The sequence below is a fragment of the Melanotaenia boesemani genome, chromosome 5 (assembly GCF_017639745.1).
Source record: "Melanotaenia boesemani isolate fMelBoe1 chromosome 5, fMelBoe1.pri, whole genome shotgun sequence".
Taxonomy (NCBI): Eukaryota; Metazoa; Chordata; class Actinopteri; order Atheriniformes; family Melanotaeniidae; genus Melanotaenia; species Melanotaenia boesemani.
Genome location: NC_055686.1, coordinates 1,746,889 through 1,767,519, shown reverse-complemented (window position 1 = coordinate 1,767,519; position 20,631 = coordinate 1,746,889). Strand labels below are relative to the sequence as shown.

At 45.2% G+C, this 20,631-nt stretch overlaps 2 protein-coding genes across 2 annotated transcripts in view; one reads left to right on the top strand and one right to left on the bottom strand.

The window, feature by feature from the left end:
- LOC121640417 overlaps nt 1-20,631 on the bottom strand; it is a 1,195,287-nt gene that overhangs the window by 904,009 nt on the left and 270,647 nt on the right. The gene's annotated exons all lie outside the window — the stretch shown is intronic.
- LOC121640546 (atrial natriuretic peptide-converting enzyme-like) overlaps nt 1-20,631 on the top strand; it is a 34,229-nt gene that overhangs the window by 1,155 nt on the left and 12,443 nt on the right. Inside the window, 13 exon segments of the mRNA XM_041986371.1 lie at nt 2,275-2,419; nt 8,754-9,110; nt 11,670-11,781; nt 11,883-11,987; nt 15,027-15,262; nt 15,548-15,661; nt 16,366-16,473; nt 17,709-17,822; nt 19,671-19,717; nt 19,719-19,794; nt 19,950-20,054; nt 20,377-20,471; nt 20,473-20,609. Of these exon segments, the coding sequence (XP_041842305.1) occupies nt 2,275-2,419; nt 8,754-9,110; nt 11,670-11,781; nt 11,883-11,987; nt 15,027-15,262; nt 15,548-15,661; nt 16,366-16,473; nt 17,709-17,822; nt 19,671-19,717; nt 19,719-19,794; nt 19,950-20,054; nt 20,377-20,471; nt 20,473-20,609 (1,751 nt within the window).

Below are 20,631 nucleotides of genomic sequence, written 5' to 3'. Positions count from 1 at the left end.
GCAGCTGATTTTTCTGTTTTTGTTGAATGTTTATTTCCTTTTTCCTCTTGTTTGTTCTTGTCAGGTCAGAGCTAATACGTTCATCGCAGCGTAAGGCCACAGCTGAGCTAAACCTCTGAAGGGGTCTAGTTATTCAGACTAACCAAAAACAATAAGGTGCTACGCCCCGTTTCCACTGAGCGGTCTGGTGGTTCGGTATGGTTCTTTTTTAGGGTGGAGCTTGAGACACCGCTACCCTCTGAGTGGTGGAAAACGTGACTTCCTGTGTGCCTGGGCAATAAGAAGAAAGCAGGAACGGCTCCATGTTTAAGTATACGGAGGATTCATTGTCGTTTATGCCACAAAAGAAGAAGAAAGAAGAAAACCTGCTGGATGTCCACCATTCCCCTCTGTTTCTGGGTCGTCTTCTTCCTCCTCAGAACTCCAGGAAGATGTCGCACCGCGAAGACGTCACGCTGCTACGTAGCCAATGCATGACCATCCTGCTGAAACGCTACCTGCTATGTAAGGATACGGTTGCTGTGGAAACACATCAGGTGTGGAAATGCTTGCCTAACCAGGTTGGACCATTTTAACCATACCAGCCTGTACCATAGAGGTCCAAACCGTACTAACCGGAACCATACCGATCCAAACCATACTGATTCAAACCATAACAACCCGAACCATAGCAGCCAAAACGATACCAACCTGAACTATACCGACCCCAACCATACCAATCCTTACTATACCAAACCAAACCGTACCGATCCAAACCATACCAACGCAACCCGTAATTATCTGAACCATACCAACCTGAACTATACCAACCCCAACCATACCAATCTGTACCATACTGATCCGAACCTTATTTATCCAAACCACACCAACGCAAACCGTAACTATCTGAACCATACCAACCCGAACCATAGCAGCCGAAACCATACCAACCTGAACCATAGCAGCCGAAACCATACCAACCTGAACTATACCAACCCCAACCATACCAATCCTTACCATACCAAACCAATCCAAACCATAGCAATCTGTACCATACTGATCTGAATCTTATCTATCCAAACCACACCAACGCAAACCATACCAATCCAAACCATACCAACGTGACCCGTACCTATCTGAACCATACCAACCCGAACCATAGCAGCCGAAACCATACCAACCTGAACTATACCAACCCCAACCATACCAATCCTTACCATACCAAACCGTACCAATCCAAACCATACCAATCAGAACCATACTGATCCGAACCTTATCTATCCAAACTACACCAACGCAAACCGTACCAATCCAAACCATAGTAACACGGCCCATACCTATCTGAACCATACCAACCTGAACCATAGCAGCCGAAACCATTCCAGCCTGAACTATACCAACCCCAACCATACCAGTCTGTACCATACCGATCCGAAACATACCAACCCTAACTTTATCTTTCCAAAACAAACCAATGCAAACTGTACCACTCAGTGGAAACGGGGCTTTAGAAAGATCAGTGGTCAGAGGAATTCTGGATCCCGACCCAGGATGATGGAGGAGGACGTTGTAATCAGTATTTTTTAACTAAAAAAAGGAGAAAAGTCAGATTTTATGGTCTCGGATTAAATATCATGACAAATCTTTATGACAAGAATAATAGAAACAACAGTTTGGAGGTTGTACCTGAGCAGGTAAGAACTAAAACTTTACATGTGATCAGACTAAACAGCAGATTTCCAGCAGCTGCTCTCATTTTCTGGGATTTATAGGGAACAAATCTGATCAAATAAGCTGAACTTCTCATGATAAAGTGAAGATTTCAATCTGCTGAAGAAAGGACCTGACAGCTTCAGACTGAGGCGGCCATGATGTTTGTTTGTTGTTCGATTTCCATCATGTGATTTTTTAACCCTCAGGTGGAAAGTTTACCATCAGCTGTTGGTGTTGACACACAGAGTCGGTGTCTGGAGGTGGAATCAGTCCATCAATCGGGTTATTGATCGATGGACTGAACAGCGAGAGAGAGAGGGTGGTGGAGCGAGCAGTGTTTAAAGCAGGGAGGCTGTTGTGTGGTGTCAAGTGTCGTCTCGTCGTCACATCGCCTCAAAAATAACTCAGACGAGTCCAACGGAAACTCTGAGAGCCCCCCATCTACCCCCCCACCGCCCAGTATAAATAACCTGGGTGTGATGGGGGGGGCCTTAAAGGGCCACAGACCTCCACGCATCCTCACCATGACCCACACCCTGAGGTGTCTCTGACCCGGTCTCAATGTGTCCCCCACCTCCCCAGACTCGAGGACCCGAGGCGAGGATGGGCGGGGAGACGTGTCCTCACAAGCTCCGATCCACCAGTCAGCTCCGGCTTCTGCTCTACATCCTGATTCCCACCGTGAGCCTGCTGGCCGGGATGCTGCTGCTGGTCCTGGCCCTCACCGGTACCCACGCACACACATAAAACCACACGGTACCCACGCACACACATAAAACCACACGGTACCCACGCACACACATAAAACCACAGGGTACCCACGCACACACATAAAACCACACGGTACCCACGCACATGCATAAAACCACACGGTACCCACGCACACGCATAAAACCACACGGTACCCAAGCACACGCATAAAACCACCTGGTACCCACGCACACGCATAAAACCACCTGGTACCCACGCACACGCATAAAACCACCTGGTACCCACGCACACGCATAAAACCACACGGGTACCCACGCACACTCAAAAAACCACACGGTACCCACGCACACGCATAAAACCACACGGTACCCACGCACACGCATAAAACCACACGGTACCCACGCACACGCTTTAAACCACACGGTACCCACGCACACGCATAAAACCACACGGTACCCATGCACACGCATAAAACCACACGGTACCCATGCACACGCTTTAAACCACACGGTACCCACGCACACGCATAAAACCACACGGTACCCACGCACACGCTTTAAACCACACGGTACCCACGCACACGCATAAAACCACACGGTACCCACGCACACGCATAAAACCACACGGTACCCACGCACACGCATAAAACTACACGGTGCACACGCATAAAACCACACGGTACCCACGGTACCCACGCACACGCATAAAACCACACGGTACCCACGCACACGCATAAAACCACACGGTACCCACGCACACGCATAAAACCACCTGGTACCCATGCACATGCATAAAACCACACGGTACCCACGCACACGCATAAAACCACACGGGTACCCATGCACACTCAAAAAACCACACGGTACCCACGCACACGCATAAAACCACACGGTACCCATGCACACGCTTTAAACCACACGGTACCCACGCACACGCATAAAACCACACGGTACCCATGCACACGCTTTAAACCACACGGTACCCACGCACACGCATAAAACCACACGGTACCCACGCACACGCTTTAAACCACACGGTACCCACGCACACGCATAAAACCACACGGTACCCACGCACACGCATAAAACCACACGGTACCCACGCACACGCATAAAACCACACGGTACCCACGCACACGCATAAAACTACACGGTGCACACGCATAAAACCACACGGTACCCACGGTACCCACGCACACGCATAAAACCACACGGTACCCACGCACACGCATAAAACCACACGGTACCCACGCACACGCATAAAACCACCTGGTACCCATGCACATGCATAAAACCACACGGTACCCACGCACACGCATAAAACCACACGGGTACCCATGCACACTCAAAAAACCACACGGTACCCACGCACACGCATAAAACCACACGGTACCCATGCACACGCTTTAAACCACACGGTACCCACGCACACGCATAAAACCACACGGTACCCACGCACACGCTTTAAACCACACGGTACCCACGCACATGCTTTAAACCACACGGTACCCACGCACACGCTTTAAACCACACGGTACCCACGCACATGCTTTAAACCACACGGTACCCACGCACACGCATAAAACCACACATGCACACACACATCCTCTCTGTGGAAGGAACTGTGATGATGGAGGGATGGACAGAGAGGGGAAGGAGGAGGGAGATGAGGTGGGAGGGAGGAGAAGATGGAGGATGAATAGTTAGTTTGGTAAAACTAAAAAAGTTTTATTTCAACCACTCTTCCTTTCTTCCTTCCTTCCTTCCTTGCTTCCTTCATCCCATTCTTTCCTTGTTGCCTTTTTATTTTTTCTTCTTTCAACTTTTTTTATCCTTTAATCTCGCTTCTCTCATTTTATTTTTGTTGTCTTTCTCACTTGTTTACTTCTTTCCGTTTCCTTCCTCATACAGTCTTTATTTAGCCTTTTCTTTCATCCCTTTTATACTTCCTGTCTTCCTTGCCATCCCTCAGTCTTCTTACTTTCTTTTTTTCCTGCATCTGTCCCTTTTCATCCATCATTTACTCCTCCTCATACTTCCCTTCATCCCGTCTTCCTCTTCTCAAAGAAAAGGGAATGAATGAGATAAAAAATGGAGGGATGAGACGCTCCACGAGTGTGTAGGAGGAGAGATGACACACATACCTTGTGTGTGTGTGTGCACGCTTGATCTGGTTGCCATGACAGCGGGATGTCCCTTAGCCAATCAGCAGCAGTCTCATGCTGAACTGAAAGAATCTCAGATATTTACACAGGTAGTAAAAGATCCAGACCTCCTTCTCATCCCTCTGTTCTCTGCTTCCACTCGTCCTCCTCAGCTCTTCCTTCTTTCTTCTCTTTATCTCTTCTCCACATCTCTCCTCTTTCTGCTTTTCTTTTCTTCTTGTTTTACCCTCCCTTTGTCTCATTCTTTGTTCTTTCTTCTATTTTTCCTCATTTCTATGAGTTTATTAGTTTTTCTCCTCTGAAGCCTGTCGGCTGTTCTCCTCCTCCTCCTCCTCTTCTTCTTTTCTGTTGTTCCTCCTCTGCAGCTGTTGTCTTCTCTCACCATTAAGCACTTAATGGTGCGTATCTTTCTATGTTTTCTCAGCTTCATGCCTTCCGCTGAGGTTAAGTCGGGTTTTTATTTCAATACATTTAACCAGAACCGACCCGGGACTCCATAGTCGCTGTGAGCTCGGTGTTGAAGAGCTTGAAGGCAGAGAGGGACGTTCCTGAGATCCACCATGTTGTTCCAGAGGATGATGGGTATCACCTGTCTGTCTTACAGCTATGTGAAGAAGCCTCTGACTGAACTGTTCTTTCCTCAGTGTTGTGTCAAGGATGTGAAGGATTGGCCATTGTGTTCTGCAGCTCTTTCTGCTCTGGACAGTCCGCTCCAAATCAGTCTTTTCCTGCTTCTAGCTTTACGTCTTTAACATTAGCATTAAAACAGTCCAAGTTTCGCTGTAAGAGAGAAACAGGGACAAGTTTTATCATGTTGTACAGACGAAGCAGGGACATGATTTATCATGTTGTACAGACGAAGCAGGGACATGTTTTATCATGACGGACAGACGAAGCAGGGACATGATTTATCATGACGGACAGACGAAGCAGGGACATGTTTTATCATGTCGTACAGACGAAGCAGGGACATGATTTATCATGTCGTACAGACGAAGCAGGGACATGTTTTATCATGTCGTACAGACGAAGCAGGGACATGATTTATCATGTCGTACAGACGAAGCAGGGACATGTTTTATCATGTCGGACAGACGAAGCAGGACCTTTTTTATCATGTCGTACAGATGAAGCAGGGACATGTTTTATCATGTCGTACAGACGAAGCAGGGACATGATTTATCATGTTGTACAGACGAAGCAGGGACATGTTTTATCATGTCGGACAGAGGAAGCAGGACCTTTTTTATCATGTCGTACAGACGAAGCAGGGACATGATTTATCATGTCGTACAGACGAAGCAGGGACATGATTTATGTCGTACAGACGAAGCAGGGACATGTTTTATCATGTCGGACAGACGAAGCAGGACCTTTTTTATCATGTCGTACAGACGAAGCAGGGACATGTTTTATCATGTTGTACAGACGAAGCAGGGACATGATTTATCATGTTGTACAGACGAAGCAGGGACATGTTTTATCATGTCGGACAGACGAAGCAGGGACATGATTTATCATGTCGTACAGACGAAGCAGGGACATGATTTATCATGTCGTACAGACGAAGCAGGGACATGATTTATCATGTCGTACAGACGAAGCAGGGACATGTTTTATCATGTCGGACAGACGAAGCAGGACCTTTTTTATCATGTCGGACAGACGAAGCAGGACCTTTTTTATCATGTCGTACAGACGAAGCAGGGACATGATTTATCATGTCGTACAGACGAAGCAGGGACATGATTTATCATGTTGTACAGACGAAGCAGGGACATGATTTATCATGTTGTACAGACGAAGCAGGGACATGTTTTATCATGTTGTACAGACGAAGCAGGGACATGTTTTATCATGTTGTACAGACGAAGCAGGGACATGATTTATCATGTTGTACAGACGAAGCAGGGACATGATTTATCATGTCGTACAGACGAAGCAGGGACATGATTTATCATGTTGTACAGACGAAGCAGGGACATGATTTATCATGTCGTACAGACGAAGCAGGGACATGATTTATCATGTTGTACAGACGAAGCAGGGACATGATTTATCATGTCGTACAGACGAAGCAGGGACATGTTTTATCATGTCGGACAGACGAAGCAGGACCTTTTTTATCATGTCGTACAGACGAAGCAGGGACATGATTTATCATGTTGTACAGACGAAGCAGGGACATGATTTATCATGTTGTACAGACGAAGCAGGGACATGTTTTATCATGTTGTACAGACGAAGCAGGGATGTGTTTTATCATGTTGTACAGACGAAGCAGGGACATGTTTTATCATGTTGTACAGACGAAGCAGGGATGTGTTTTATCATGTCGTGCAGGCGTAGCAGGGACATGTCTTATCATGTCGTACAGACGAAGCAGGGACATGATTTATAATGTCATACAGACGAAGCAGGGACATGTTTTATCATGACGTACAGACGAAGCAGGGACATGATTTATCATGTTGTACAGACGAAGCAGGGACATGTTTTATCATGTCGTACAGACGAAGCAGGGACATGATTTATCATGTTGTACAGACGAAGCAGGGACATGATTTATCATGTTGTACAGACGAAGCAGGGACAGGTTTTATCATGTTGTACAGACGAAGCAGGGACATGATTTATCATGTTGTACAGACGAAGCAGGGACATGTTTTATCATGTTGTACAGACGAAGCAGGGACATGATTTATCATGTCGTACAGACGAAGCAGGGACATGATTTATCATGTCGTACAGACGAAGCAGGGACAGAGGAGGAACTGGTCCAGTGGGCGGTGGGGACTTTGATTTAACGATAGGTGTCTAGTAGGTCAGTCTTCATGTTGTTTTATTTTAGGGGAGTTTCTGCCAAAGGTGTCAGTGCTGGTTCAGACCCAGAACTGGATTCTGAACCAGTTCTTTCTGTTCCTGGTCCAAAAAGCCCTGACCTCAGCCCTGAAAACCAAATGGTTGATGGACACACTAGATATGGCGGTGAGTCCCTGGAGCAATGTGACCACCATTTTTCAAAAACCAGAACCGCTTCTCTAGAACCAGAACCAGTCTTTAGACCAGTGGGTCACCTGGCGGGTTGACAGCTACAGTTTTGTACACAGCAGTGAAACACAAACACACACACCGATAGGTGACCGGGGTGTTTTTGTTTTGTTTTTACATTTTACGTTTTTAATGACACAAAATGTTGATGAGACACAGTTGTGTCAAAGTGACACGGTTGCCATGGTGATCAGCCAGATGCATCCATTTATGTGTCACACACACAAACAGAGCAGTTGCGTGGATTTCTGAGATGTGAAAATGAGTCACCAAGCATCAGTTCTTCTCCTCACATCCACCACGTTGACTTTCAGTCCATCAGGACCTTTTATCTCACATTTTATTGGACCATTTCTATGGAAATTAATAGACACATTTATAGAAACATCTGTATGAAAATTAATAGGAACCTTGTTAGAAACATCTCCATGAACATCTGTGGGACCATATGTATGATTATCAGCATGAACATCTCCAGGAACCTTGGTAGGAACACCTGTAGGCACTTTGGTAGGAACATCTGTAGGTACTTTGGCAGGAACACCTGTAGGAACTTTGGTAGGAACATCTGTAGGAACTTTGGCAGGAACACCTGTAGGAACATCTGTAGGAACTTTGGCAGGAACACCTGTAGGAACTTTGGTAGGAACATCTGTAGGAACTTTGGTAGGCACACTTGTAGGAACTTTGGTAGGAACACCTGTAGGAACTTTGGTAGGCACACCTGTAGGTTCTTTGGTAGGAACATCTGTAGGAACTTTGGCAGGAACACCTGTAGGAACTTTGGTAGGAACATCTGTAGGAACTTTGGTAGGCACACTTGTAGGAACTTTGGTAGGAACACCTGTAGGAACACTGGTAGGGACATCTGTAGGAACTTTGGTAGGAACACCTGTAGGAACTTTGGTAGGCACACCTGTAGGTTCTTTGGTAGACACACCTGTAGGTTCTTTGGTAGGAACATCTGTAGGAACTTTGGTAGGAACATTAGTGAAACACATAATGCAGCATTCTCTGTGAGCACTCGAAGCTCGTCCATGTTGTTAGCTAGCGATGTCACGTCTCCCATCACAACAGAAATGGTTGGTTTTAAACTTTCCTGCTATTTTAAAACTGACTCTATCTCCCTCTTCAGGTATGTTTGGCAGCAACCTTCTGGACTCCAGCCCCCTTCCCTCCCCAAAGCCCATCGCCGACAGCAACCCTGGTTACCACAGCAACAGCACAAACAACCCTTACTCCTCATCCTCCTCCTTGTTTGAGACAGAAAATGTCACCTCATCTTTAGGAAATCATAGTAACAACACCATGTACCACATCCCAAGCACAGCCGCCACCATCACCACCACCACCACCACCAATGCTCCGCCTGCCTCCTCCTCTCTGGCCACACCCACCCAACCCTATACAAAGCTGCCTGATTGGCTGGCCTCTGTGACATCGCTGAGCACCGCCTGGCCGATGAGCAGCACCACCTCAGCGCCTGACACAGGTATGCAGGAAGCAGCAGGGGGTTGTGGGAACTGTGGTTCTACTTTTGACTCGTCTAAAAACCAGAAACCCTCCTCTGAGAAGGAAAAGTTTGGATTTGTAACCCAGAGTCACAGCTAAAGGTGATGCTGCAGAGAAAGACCAGGAAGAAAACTACAAATCCTACAATCCTTCACTGTCTGCCCTTCTTGCTGCTGTTTTGTCCTCTGACTGCAGCACTGACGAGCACGCACCATCAAGTCTTAGACTTGGTTCAGGTTAGACCCAGGTTTAGGCTGGGGTTACAGAGAGGGTTGTTAGCATGTGTTATGCTAATGAGCATCCTCACAAAGAGCAGAGGGTGTGTGTGTGTGTGTGTGTGTGTGTGTCCTGATAAATCAATCCAGTTTGTATTTTAACATTCCCCTCGTCTCTGTCTCTCTCTGGTCCTCTGCTGTCCTTCAGTGTCTCCGTCTCTCCGTCTCTGTAATATGTGAAGTTGAGGTGAATGCCAATGAGCTTCGGTCTGTCCTGTTCTCTGATTGGACGCTGCCTGGCCACCAGACAAAGTGAATGTTTGACCGCCAGATAATTTCAGTTTAGAAAGCTGGATGTAAGCAGATTGGAAACAGCTGAGGGAGTGGGTGAAAGGTCTGGACTGCAGGCAGGCCAGTTCAGCAGCCGGACTCTTCTCCTGTGAAGCCATGCTGCTGTGATGGATGCAGGATGTGGTTCAGCATCGTCTTGCTGAAATCTGCAAGGCCTTCCCTGAAAGAGACGTTGTCTGGATGGGAGCAGATGTTGCTCTAAAGCCTCCATGTACTTTTCAGCATTGATGGAGCTTCACAGATGTGGAAGCTGCCCACGCCATAGGCACTAATGCAGCTCCATCCCATCAGAGATGCAGCTTTTCACCTGTCCACTGATAACAAGCTGGATGCTCCCTCTCCTCTTTAGTCTGCAGGACACGCCGTCCATGCTTTCCACAAACTAGTTCACATCTTCATCCAGGTTTCCACTTTGCCTCAGACCATTTTAAATGAGCTTTGGTCCAGAGAAGACGGAAGAAGCTGGTTCTGGATCCTGTTCACATCTGGCTTCTTCTCTGCATGATGGAGCTTTAACCTGCATTTGTGGCTTTCAGAGTGTTTCCATAAGCAGAATTTCTCCAATCAGGTTACAATTCTGATCAGACCTGTACTGTTTACATCGTCCCTGAACAAGCTATTCCAACCCTGTGTTTACATGCATGAACAGAATAAATCTTTTTTCCATGAGCAGATAGTTTGGTCAGGGACAGGATGCATACCACCCTCGCTTGAGGTGAGAGGTTGAGATTAGAGTGGTTTTATTTCTTGTTTTCTTGGTTTTGGTGGATGTTTGTCTTTTTACTCGTTCTTACTGCTCTTATGGCAGAATTATCTATTGACTTGCTTTGTGGTTGTGCTGTTTCTAGGCTGAATAGTTTCATCTGGAGCCAAAAATTTTTCCCTTAGTGTGATCAATAAAGTATTTTTATTAATTTTAAGTCAGTTTTTTACAGATGGCTGAACCTCTGTCCATATTTACTTCAGAGAGACTCTGCCTCTCTCAGGTGCTCCTTTGATACGTTTAACTTCACCAGTGTTTCTGACGGGTTGTCTTTAGTACCGCCTAATTTTCCAGCCTTTTGTTGCCCCATCCTGAATTTTTTTGAACATTTTTGAACGTTTCTTTCTTCAGCCTTTGACGGGTTTGTCTGGTCGGTGGTGAACAGATTATTGGTTTAAAGGTCCGTTGGTGCTCGCTTACGTTCGTAAATAGCGGCATCCGTTTCGAACGTTGTCATACGTCACCGTCCTTCCATGCTTGTTTTGTGTTGCCATGGTTATTAATTCAGTTCCTCCACTAGGGGGCAGTGCTGAGTTCAAAGTTCAGTCCTGTGAGCCGGCATTAGTTTCAGACCCCGTTTAGCAGCGGTAATGTGTTAGGTTGTTTCCAACCACCCAATATGCTCTAAAAACTCTCATACAGTTTTCATTCATAAGCTCGTGCAGTTTCTACAGTCGTTGTCCTCATCTTCATTCTTCTTCTGCTTTTTCGTTCCCTTCCTGATCCTCTTCTTCTCTGGTTTGTTTCTTTTGCTGGTCTCATGTGAGCTATTCTGCTCAGCACTGCCCCACAATTTCCGGTGGTATTGCTCCGTCTTCTGCATCAAGCAACGGATAGCTAAGCTCCCTGAAAACTGACCAAATTTTGTGCAAAACCAGCGCAGAAGACAAAGCTGTACCCGTCTTCTGCATAAATGGACCTTAAATTCTATTAACACTTAAAACAGGAGGGCAGCTTGGCTGTCACAGAGCTGCTAATGCTAATTTATCCAAAGTCTGTTATTGTCTAAAACAACCTGATGTCATACGATACAGCGTGAAGGGAAGTTGATTTAATAACCTAAAACATTAGTTTTTATTGAAACAGAGTTCTAGTTTAAATAGAAAATTGAAAAAATTTGACTTCTAGACTAAAATCCACGGATGTCTGTAGATCCCTGAGCAGCCTCCAGAGGGCGCCACGCTCATGTTGTGGTTCCATCTCTCCGCAGGAAGCTGCCAGCTGATCGTGGAGCCTCAGTGTCACATGCTACCCTACAATCAGACATGGCTGGCCTCCTCCATCGCTGTGGTGAAGAGCTCAGAGGTGGACATGTTGCTAAGGTAACAGCATCCATAGACGAGCTCCAGAGATATGAGAGCAAACATGTGCTCGGTCAGCAGATCTGAGCTACAGCTGATCCAGATCTCTGGGTGTGTTGCAGGTTCTTCAGCTACCTCAGCAGATTGTCCTGCTACAGACACATCATGCTGTTCGGCTGCTCGCTGGCGCTGCCCGAATGCATCGCTGCTGACGCCACGGACGACAGGTGACACCCAGAATACACAACTCTGCCACCAACATGTAAAATGCTAACTAACCATAGCTTAAACACCATTAAATGATAAATGTGGCACCTGACTGGGGTTTGTATTCAATTCATGGTGAAAACAATGTGTGAAAGTGTAACAAAACGTAATTGTTTAACAATAATCACTGATTGGTGATCAGTAGAGTTTATTGGGCTTTCATTAAGTTAAATACATGATGGGGGAGGAGGAGCATGGATGGTCAACGTTAAAGATAAAACCAGGTTATTCAGGAGCAGATGTGGTTGATTTTCACTGGTTAACACTGAAAATCCTGATTATTCTCATTCTGGTTTAAAAGGCCTCCGTATGTAAAGTTATAGATAAATTCTCTAATAAATAGATTTATTTCATCATTTATAAGAAGTCAGTTTTAGCAGAAGCTATTCAGTGTTTCACACAATAGAAAGAAGATATTCAGAGACACAGAAACAACTAGTAGAGTAATGTCGACATAGTTAAAATCCCAGAGTTCCTCCCTGAAGCTAAAAACACTCCAGCACGAGTGTGTTGTTCCACGTCAGCTGTTCCGTTAGTCTGATAGCAGCTGGGTGTGATCACACCCTCTGAAATTAGACACAGTATCAGTGCTCTCAGCGTGACCTCTGACCTCCGGGTGATGATGCAGGATGATGATGATGGGAATGCGTTTTATTGCTGATACGGAGAGTTTCTCTATGTGATGTAACCAGCAGTGACATTATGGTTTCTCAGTTCCTCTTAAAGAACTTAACCTAATAATGAAAGCTGTTCCTCCTGGATTCATTCTTACCATTCAAAGTCTTCTTTTTTTAGGTCTCGTCTAACAGTGTAAGCTGCTGTACTAGTAAACAGTACGTGTAACGTGTAGGTGCTGTCGGCTCCGTTTAGGTGCTGTCGGCTCCTTGTAGATGCTGTCGGCTCCGTTTAGGTGCTGTCGGCTCCGTTTAGGTGCTGTCGGGTCCGTTTAGGTGCTGTCGGCTCCGTTTAGGTGCTGTCGGCTCCGTTTAGGTGCTGTCGGGTCCGTTTAGGTGCTGTCGGCTCCGTTTAGGTGCTGTCGGCTCCTTGTAGATGCTGTCGGCTCCGTGTAGGTGCTGTCGGCTCCGTGTAGGTGCTGTCGGCTCCGTGTAGGTGCTGTCGGCTCCGTTTAGGTGCTGTCGGCTCCGTTTAGGTGCTGTCGGCTCCGTTTAGGTGCTGTCGGGTCCGTTTAGGTGCTGTCGGCTCCGTGTAGGTGCTGTCGGCTCGTTTAGGTGCTGTCGGCTCCGTGTAGGTGCTGTCGGCTCCGTTTAGGTGCTGTCGGCTCCGTGTAGGTGCTGTCGGCTCCTTGTAGGTGCTGTCGGCTCCGTGTAGGTGCTGTCGGCTCCGTTTAGGTGCTGTCGGCTCCGTGTAGGTGCTGTCGGCTCCGTTGTAGGTGCTGTCGGCTCCGTTTAGGTGCTGTCGGCTCCGTTTAGGTGCTGTCGGCTCCGTTTAGGTGCTGTCGGGTCCGTTTAGGTGCTGTCGGCTCCGTTTAGGTGCTGTCGGGTCCGTTTAGGTGCTGTCGGCTCCGTTTAGGTGCTGTCGGCTCCGTGTAGGTGCTGTCGGCTCCGTGTAGGTGCTGTCGGCTCCTTGTAGGTGCTGTCGGCTCCGTTTAGGTGCTGTCGGCTCCGTTTAGGTGCTGTCGGCTCCGTGTAGGTGCTGTCGGCTCCTTGTAGGTGCTGTCGGCTCCGTGTAGGTGCTGTCGGCTCCGTGTAGGTGCTGTCGGCTCCGTGTAGGTGCTGTCGGCTCCGTGTAGGTGCTGTCGGCTCCTTGTAGATGCTGTCGGCTCCGTGTAGGTGCTGTCGGCTCCTTGTAGGTGCTGTCGGCTCCTTGTAGGTGCTGTCGGCTCCTTGTAGGTGCTGTCGGCTCCTTGTAGATGCTGTCGGCTCCGTGTAGGTGCTGTCGGCTCCGTGTAGGTGCTGTCGGCTCCGTGTAGGTGCTGTCGGCTCTGTGTAGATACTATCGATTCTGCGTATGCTATTGACTTCATTAGATGCTAACGGCTCTGTTAGATGCTAGCAGCTCCATGTAGAAACTCATGGCGCTGTGTGTATGCTAACGGCTCTGTGTAGATGCTAATAGCGCTGTGTAAATGAAAAAGACTCCATGTAGATGCAGTGCTATCACTTATTGCATGTAAATAGGGCTGTACAGTATCAGAAAACATGCAGTGTATGTTTCTATTTCTTTTATGGAAAACCCTGAGCCTTTTAACTAAGATTGAAGGAAACTAAAGTGTTATCATTTTCAGACTTTTTTTAATTGATGTGTTTACTGTGTTTCTGTGTTTAGTTCATTTGTGATTCAAATGTTAATCATTTTCTTTTTTCATCTCAGAACATGCATTCTTTTATGGAACATTGGACATAAAATTAGTATATTAGTATATTTAGTTGATTATTTAATTTCTTAACATAGTTTCATTTTAATTTTTGCATTTTCAGGTCATATGTTTTACTGCATTTAATGACAGTGTTACAGCATATTTTTAATTTTTTATTAATTTAAATTTTAATTGTGGTCTTTTTTGTGTGGATGAGGTGTGAGCTACGTTTTTGATTGTTGTCCAGCTTTGTGCAATGACTATAAAGTGATTCTGATATCAGGCTAATATAGAAACTAAGTTAATCTAAATAAAAAGGCGTTTGGGGGCTGGAGGAAAGCAAATCACTTCATTTCAACATTTTTTTACAACATATCATCCATCCGTTGGCCTCCTGAACAAAGTGAAGCTGAATGAGGAGAGAAATTTAAACCAAGACGTCTAAAAGGAAAAAGAATCTGTAAAAGAGAATGTTGTTATTATTCAGCATGTACATGAAAAACATAAATAACAGTTTAAAGAAACGTGATTAAACATTTAGTTGCAATTCTAACCTCGATTATTTTCCTACAAAAGAATCTGGTTTGGTAAAATTCTCATTCACATTTTCTGTTTAGATTTAATTTAATTCAGAGCCTTTGTCATGTAACTTTTTGTTGAGACGATAAAGTTGTGTGTGCAGGAGGATGGTGTTGCCGTGCGCGTCGTTCTGCGAGGCGGCGAGAGAAGGCTGCGAGCCCGTCCTCCAGATGTTCAACGCCTCCTGGCCCGACTTCCTGCGCTGCTCCCAGTTCAGCAACATCACCAGCGCTCTGTCACCAGCATCATCTTCATCATCCACAGCATCATCTCCCACGGCGACCGCGGGCCTGATGCAGCCGGCCTGTTTCACACCACGTCAGATCAAAGGAAAACCCTGTGAGTACACACACACGCTTACAGGTATGTTGGTGTGGAACTGATCACAGGCTACGAAATGAAGGTTGATTTTATTATTATTTTTATTTTTGTTTTTTTTTGTTTTTATTATCTAAGTTTTGGTCTTGTTTATATTTGATTCTTTATTTAGTCTTTTAAGTGTTTCATGTATTCTTGCTGTTTAGCCTTTTGGTCGTTACCGACTGATTTTAAAGTGTTTTATAAATAAAGTTGGCTAAGGTACGATGACATCACCACTCTGTCTTTCCTCTGATTGGCCGTCAGCTGTGTGTGGCGGGAAGGACCACTTTCTGTGTGCGACGGGGATTTGTGTCCCCCAGAAACTGGTGTGTAACGGTTACAACGACTGTGATGACTGGAGCGACGAAACACACTGCGGTGAGCGCACACACACACATACACGCACTTTGTTGTTGTCAGAAGGGTTTCCAGCCGGTTGCCATGGTGATTTGTTTGCAGGTGATTGATTGGATGACAGCGGTGTGGACGTTGTGGAACTCCCTGGTTGTGTGTGTGAAAAGAGACAAAGTGTGGTTGCCATGGAAACCTAAAAAGATATAGGCTGAGGCTGCTGGAATGTAAAGAGGGAGAGAGAGAGAGAGAGAGTTTTCTTATTGTTTGTTTAGGTCTCTCGCCCTTTCTCTGACCTCGTTTTTACAGATGAAGGTTTATGTTTGTGGGAAAGGAAGAAAGGAGAAGGAAGGAAAGATTATCTGAGACGGTATGAAGACAAATGAAGAAACGATTAACACAAACGGAGAAAGATTAAATAAAAAGAGAAAATGTAAAAAAATTACAGGAATAAATGAGGAAACGACATTTACTGGATACGAAATAAATGAAAACATGAACCAAAAATGATCATCTAAAACAAAGTGGGGACTTCAGATGGGATTAGAAAGATAAAAGTTAAAAAGTGATACAAACAAATTAGATAAAAAAAAGACTGATAATAGAAAAGATACAAATGAAAACTCCAAAAGACGAGAACGTGATGGAGAAAGGTCATTAAAGAAAAGCAATACATGAAGAAAAGACATGAAGAAGAGGAGGAGCAGGTCATGTGACCTCCTTCTCTGCAGTGTGTACAGGTGGAGAGTTTCGGTGTAACACTGGTCGGTGTCTTTCACCCACTCTGGTGTGTGACGGCTACGATGACTGTGGAGACCTGAGCGACGAACTCAACTGTGGTGAGAACACACACATAGGCATGACTGTTTACACAAGGTTTTCTATTGATATTATTTAGTGTTTTTTGTTTATTTTTCTAATCTATATTAATCATATTTTATATATTTTATCTTATTTATTATTATTTTATCAATAGGGGGTTCCATGTTGGGACCCCTATTGTTCAGCATCTACATGTGGAGTTCCCCAAGGCTCCATGTTGGGGCCCTAATGGTTCAGCATCTACACGGTTCCAGTATCTCACATCATGGAAACAAACCAAATATCTGACACTCAGCTCTATATTACCGTCTCACAAGGGTCCAGTTTACTTTCTGAGAGTAAACATTTATTCTTTCTGCTCCGTCTGCTTTCATGTCTTCATCTCTGACTTTGTCGGAATCTTCTACAGTGGTCTTGATCAGTAGTTCTCCAGCTTTCTGAAGTTCTTTCCATCACTTCCAGTCCAGTCCTGTAACGGTACCAGAGCATTTTCTTAGGAACTTAACTATGACCTAGGAAATCTGTGAATCAGAAAAAAAGGCTCCTAACTCGCAGGATGAACTAGAGTTGTTCTGTCAACTGAGGCAACTCAGCAAAGAACCGCTTTAAACTGGATCTTTAGGCTCTTTGTCACTAAGACACACCATTTGTTCCCATTTCTCTAATTTCATGTGTGAAACCAGCAAAGATCAGACTGTCTGACAGACAGAAAACAGGATTCTAGCAACAACAAGGTGATTCTCAAATAGCTGTTAGCTGGAAACCTGGCTTATCTCAGCATGGAGGCAGAACCTGGACACGTGGATGGCAAAAGAAGAGTCAGGACTAAAAACTATCTACAGCAGGTGAACAGGACCTTAAATCCAGCAAAAACCTGAACCAGGACCTGAAAGATCCATCTGGACCTTCAGTTGATCCATCTACTGTTGGAAGCCTCATCAGAAATGGTCTCCATGGAAACGTGGCTGTCAAGAAGCCGTTCTTAAGGAAAGAAACGGGGAGAAAAGGCTGAGATAGGTCACAAGAATTGGACTGAAGAAAAAGGACTGATGTAGGGATGGTTCCGCCCCAGAACCCGGACCTCAACAAGTCTAATGGCGGGATGGTTCTGCCCCAGAACCCGGACCTGTATGTATTCCAGGATCAGAGATGGTGGAAGTGTTTGAGGGAATCTACCACCTTTCCATCTGAACACACACAGATTGGTTCTTGTGTCTTTGTGAGGAGTGTTTCATTTGATGTGTGTTCGCAGTGTGTGACCTGGCTCGGGAGCATCGCTGTGGCGACGGTCGCTGCGTGTCCAGAGACTGGCTGTGTGATGGAGACCACGACTGTCTGGACAAGAGTGATGAGCTCACTGCTGTGAGTTACCGTGGCAACTGAAGGCAGGAACTCAGCTGTGTGAAGTGATGAATAGTAATTAACCTCTGCTTAACTAGACTTTTTCCTAGAACTGTTACTCATTCCTAGGATTACTTTACTCATTCCTAGGATTACTTTACTCGTTCCTAGGATTACTTTACTCATTCCTAGGATTACTTTACTCGTTCCTAGGATTACTTTACTCAGTTCCTAGGATTACTTTACTCATTCCTAGGATTACTTTACTCAGTTCCTAGGATTACTTTACTCATTCCTAGGATTACTTTACTCATTCCCAGGATTAATATTACTTCGTTTCTCTAGGATTACTTTACTCATTCCTAGGATTACTTTACTCGTTCCTAGGATTACTTTACTCATTCCTAGGACTACTTTACTCATTCCTAGGATTACTTTACTCATTCCTAGGATTACTTTACTCGTTCCTAGGATTACTTTACTCATTCCTAGGACTACTTTACTCGTTCCTAGGATTACTTTACTTGTTCCTAGGATTACGTTACTCATTCCTAGGATAACTTTACTCATTTCTAGGAGTACTTTACTCATTTCTAGGATTACTTTACTCATTCCTAGGATTACTTTACTCATTCCTAGGACTACTTTACTCATTTCTAGGATTACTTTACTCATTCCTAGGATTACTTTACTCCTTCCTAGGATTACTTTACTCATTCCTAGGATTACTTTACTCATTCCTAGGACTACTTTACTCATTCCTAGGATTACTTTACTCATTCCTAGGACTATTTTACTCATTCCTAGGATTACTTTACTCGTTCCTAGGATTACTTTACTCATTCCTAGGATTACTTTACTCATTCCTAGGATTACTTTACTCATTCCTAGGATTACATTACTCATTCCTAGGATTACTTTACTCATTCCTAGGATTACTTTACTCGTACCTAGGACTACTTTACTCATTCCTAGGGCTACTTTACTCATTCCTAGGATTACTTTACTCGTTCCTATAATTACTTTACTCGTTCCTAGGATTACTTTACTCGTTCATAGGATTACGTTACTCATTCCTAGGAATGACTAAAGTAATCCTAGGAATGAGTCATTCCTAGGACTACTTTACTCATTCCTAGGATTACTTTACTCGTTCCTATAATTACTTTACTCGTTCCTAGGATTACTTTACTCGTTCATAGGATTACGTTACTCATTCCTAGGATTACTTTAGTCATTCCTAGGACTACTTTACTCATTCCTAGGATTACTTTACTCGTTCCTAGGATTACTTTACTCATTCTAGATTACTTTACTCGTTCCTAGGATTACTTTACTCATTCCTAGGACTACTTTACTCGTTCCTAGGATTACTTTACTTGTTCCTAGGATTACTTTACTTGTTCCTAGGATTACGTTACTCATTTCTAGGATTACTTTACTCATTCCTAGGATTACTTTATTCATTCCTAGGACTACTTTACTCATTTCTAGGATTACTTTACTTATTCCTAGGATTACTTTACTCGTTCCTAGGATTAAGTTACTCATTCCTAGGATTACTTTACTCATTCCTAGGACTACTTTACTCATTTCTAGGACTACTTTACTCGTTCAGAGAGGATTACTTTACTCATTCCTAGGATTACTTTACTCATTCCTAGGAGTACTTTACTCATTCCTATGACTACTTTACTCATTCCCATGACTACTTTACTCATTCCTAGGATTACTTTACTCGTTCCTAGGATTACTTTACTGAACACACGGCTCAGGCATGCTAAAGACGAACCATTCTAACTTCACCGCTGATTGTTTGTATTTACTGGAAGACATTAACCAGTAAAAAGTAAATGAATGTGTATGCTTGCAGCCTGTAAGAGCCAGGGTCTGCTGGAGTGCAGGAACGGCCAGTGTGTTTCCTTCAGCGTTTCGCTGCGACGGCGAGGACGACTGCAAAGACGGCAGTGATGAAGAGTACTGCAGCCGCGAGCAGAGTGAGCTTCACACCATCTCACATCTGTTCATCCATCCTCTGCTCTATTATTAGCTCAGATTCCTGGGATCGCCACATTCCCGGGAATCAGAGGGTTCGATCCGGGTTCCAGACGTTGTCTGTAACTGCTGTCGATCATCTGTGTGTGTCTTCCAGCTCCGGTCGGGTGTGTTCCCGGTCAGCCGGGCTGCATCTTCTCTCCCTGTCAGCCGGGGTGTGGGGGGGGCAACGCCGCCTGCGACCCCCGAAACAACAACTGCAGTGAGTGTTCAGCTGACGGCGTCCTCACTGATATGAAACTCGACACCGTTCACACTCTCAGGCCGGAATATTAACGTTCTCCCAGCAGCTACTCTGAGAAGAACTCAAAACCTGAGTGTTAGAAACACATTCTAAAGATAAACTTCATTCGTCTGTAGGTTAACTTATTTAGTTTTCTACTGGTTCAACGTAGATTATCATCTGAGCAACCAGCGTGGTCACTTCTGATATTTCAAAAAGTGAATGAATGCTAGATGTTAGTTGAGTAAATGTCTCCCCCTGCTGGTGGGATCTGGTCCTGACTCTGGTCTCTGTGGCCCAGCTCAATGTGAGCCCATCAGCCTGGAGCTGTGCATGAACCTGCCCTACAACCTGACCAGCTACCCCAACTACCTGGGTCACCTGTCCCAGAGAGAGAGGCTCCGTGTCCTGGGAGTCCTCGTTGTTCCCCGCCCTGGTCCAGACCGGCTGCTACCAGTACCTCATGTTCTACGCCTGCACGCTGCTGGTACCCAAGTGTGACCCGGTCAGCCTGCAGCGGGTCCCGCCCTGCAGGTCAGCAACCAGCTAGTTAGTT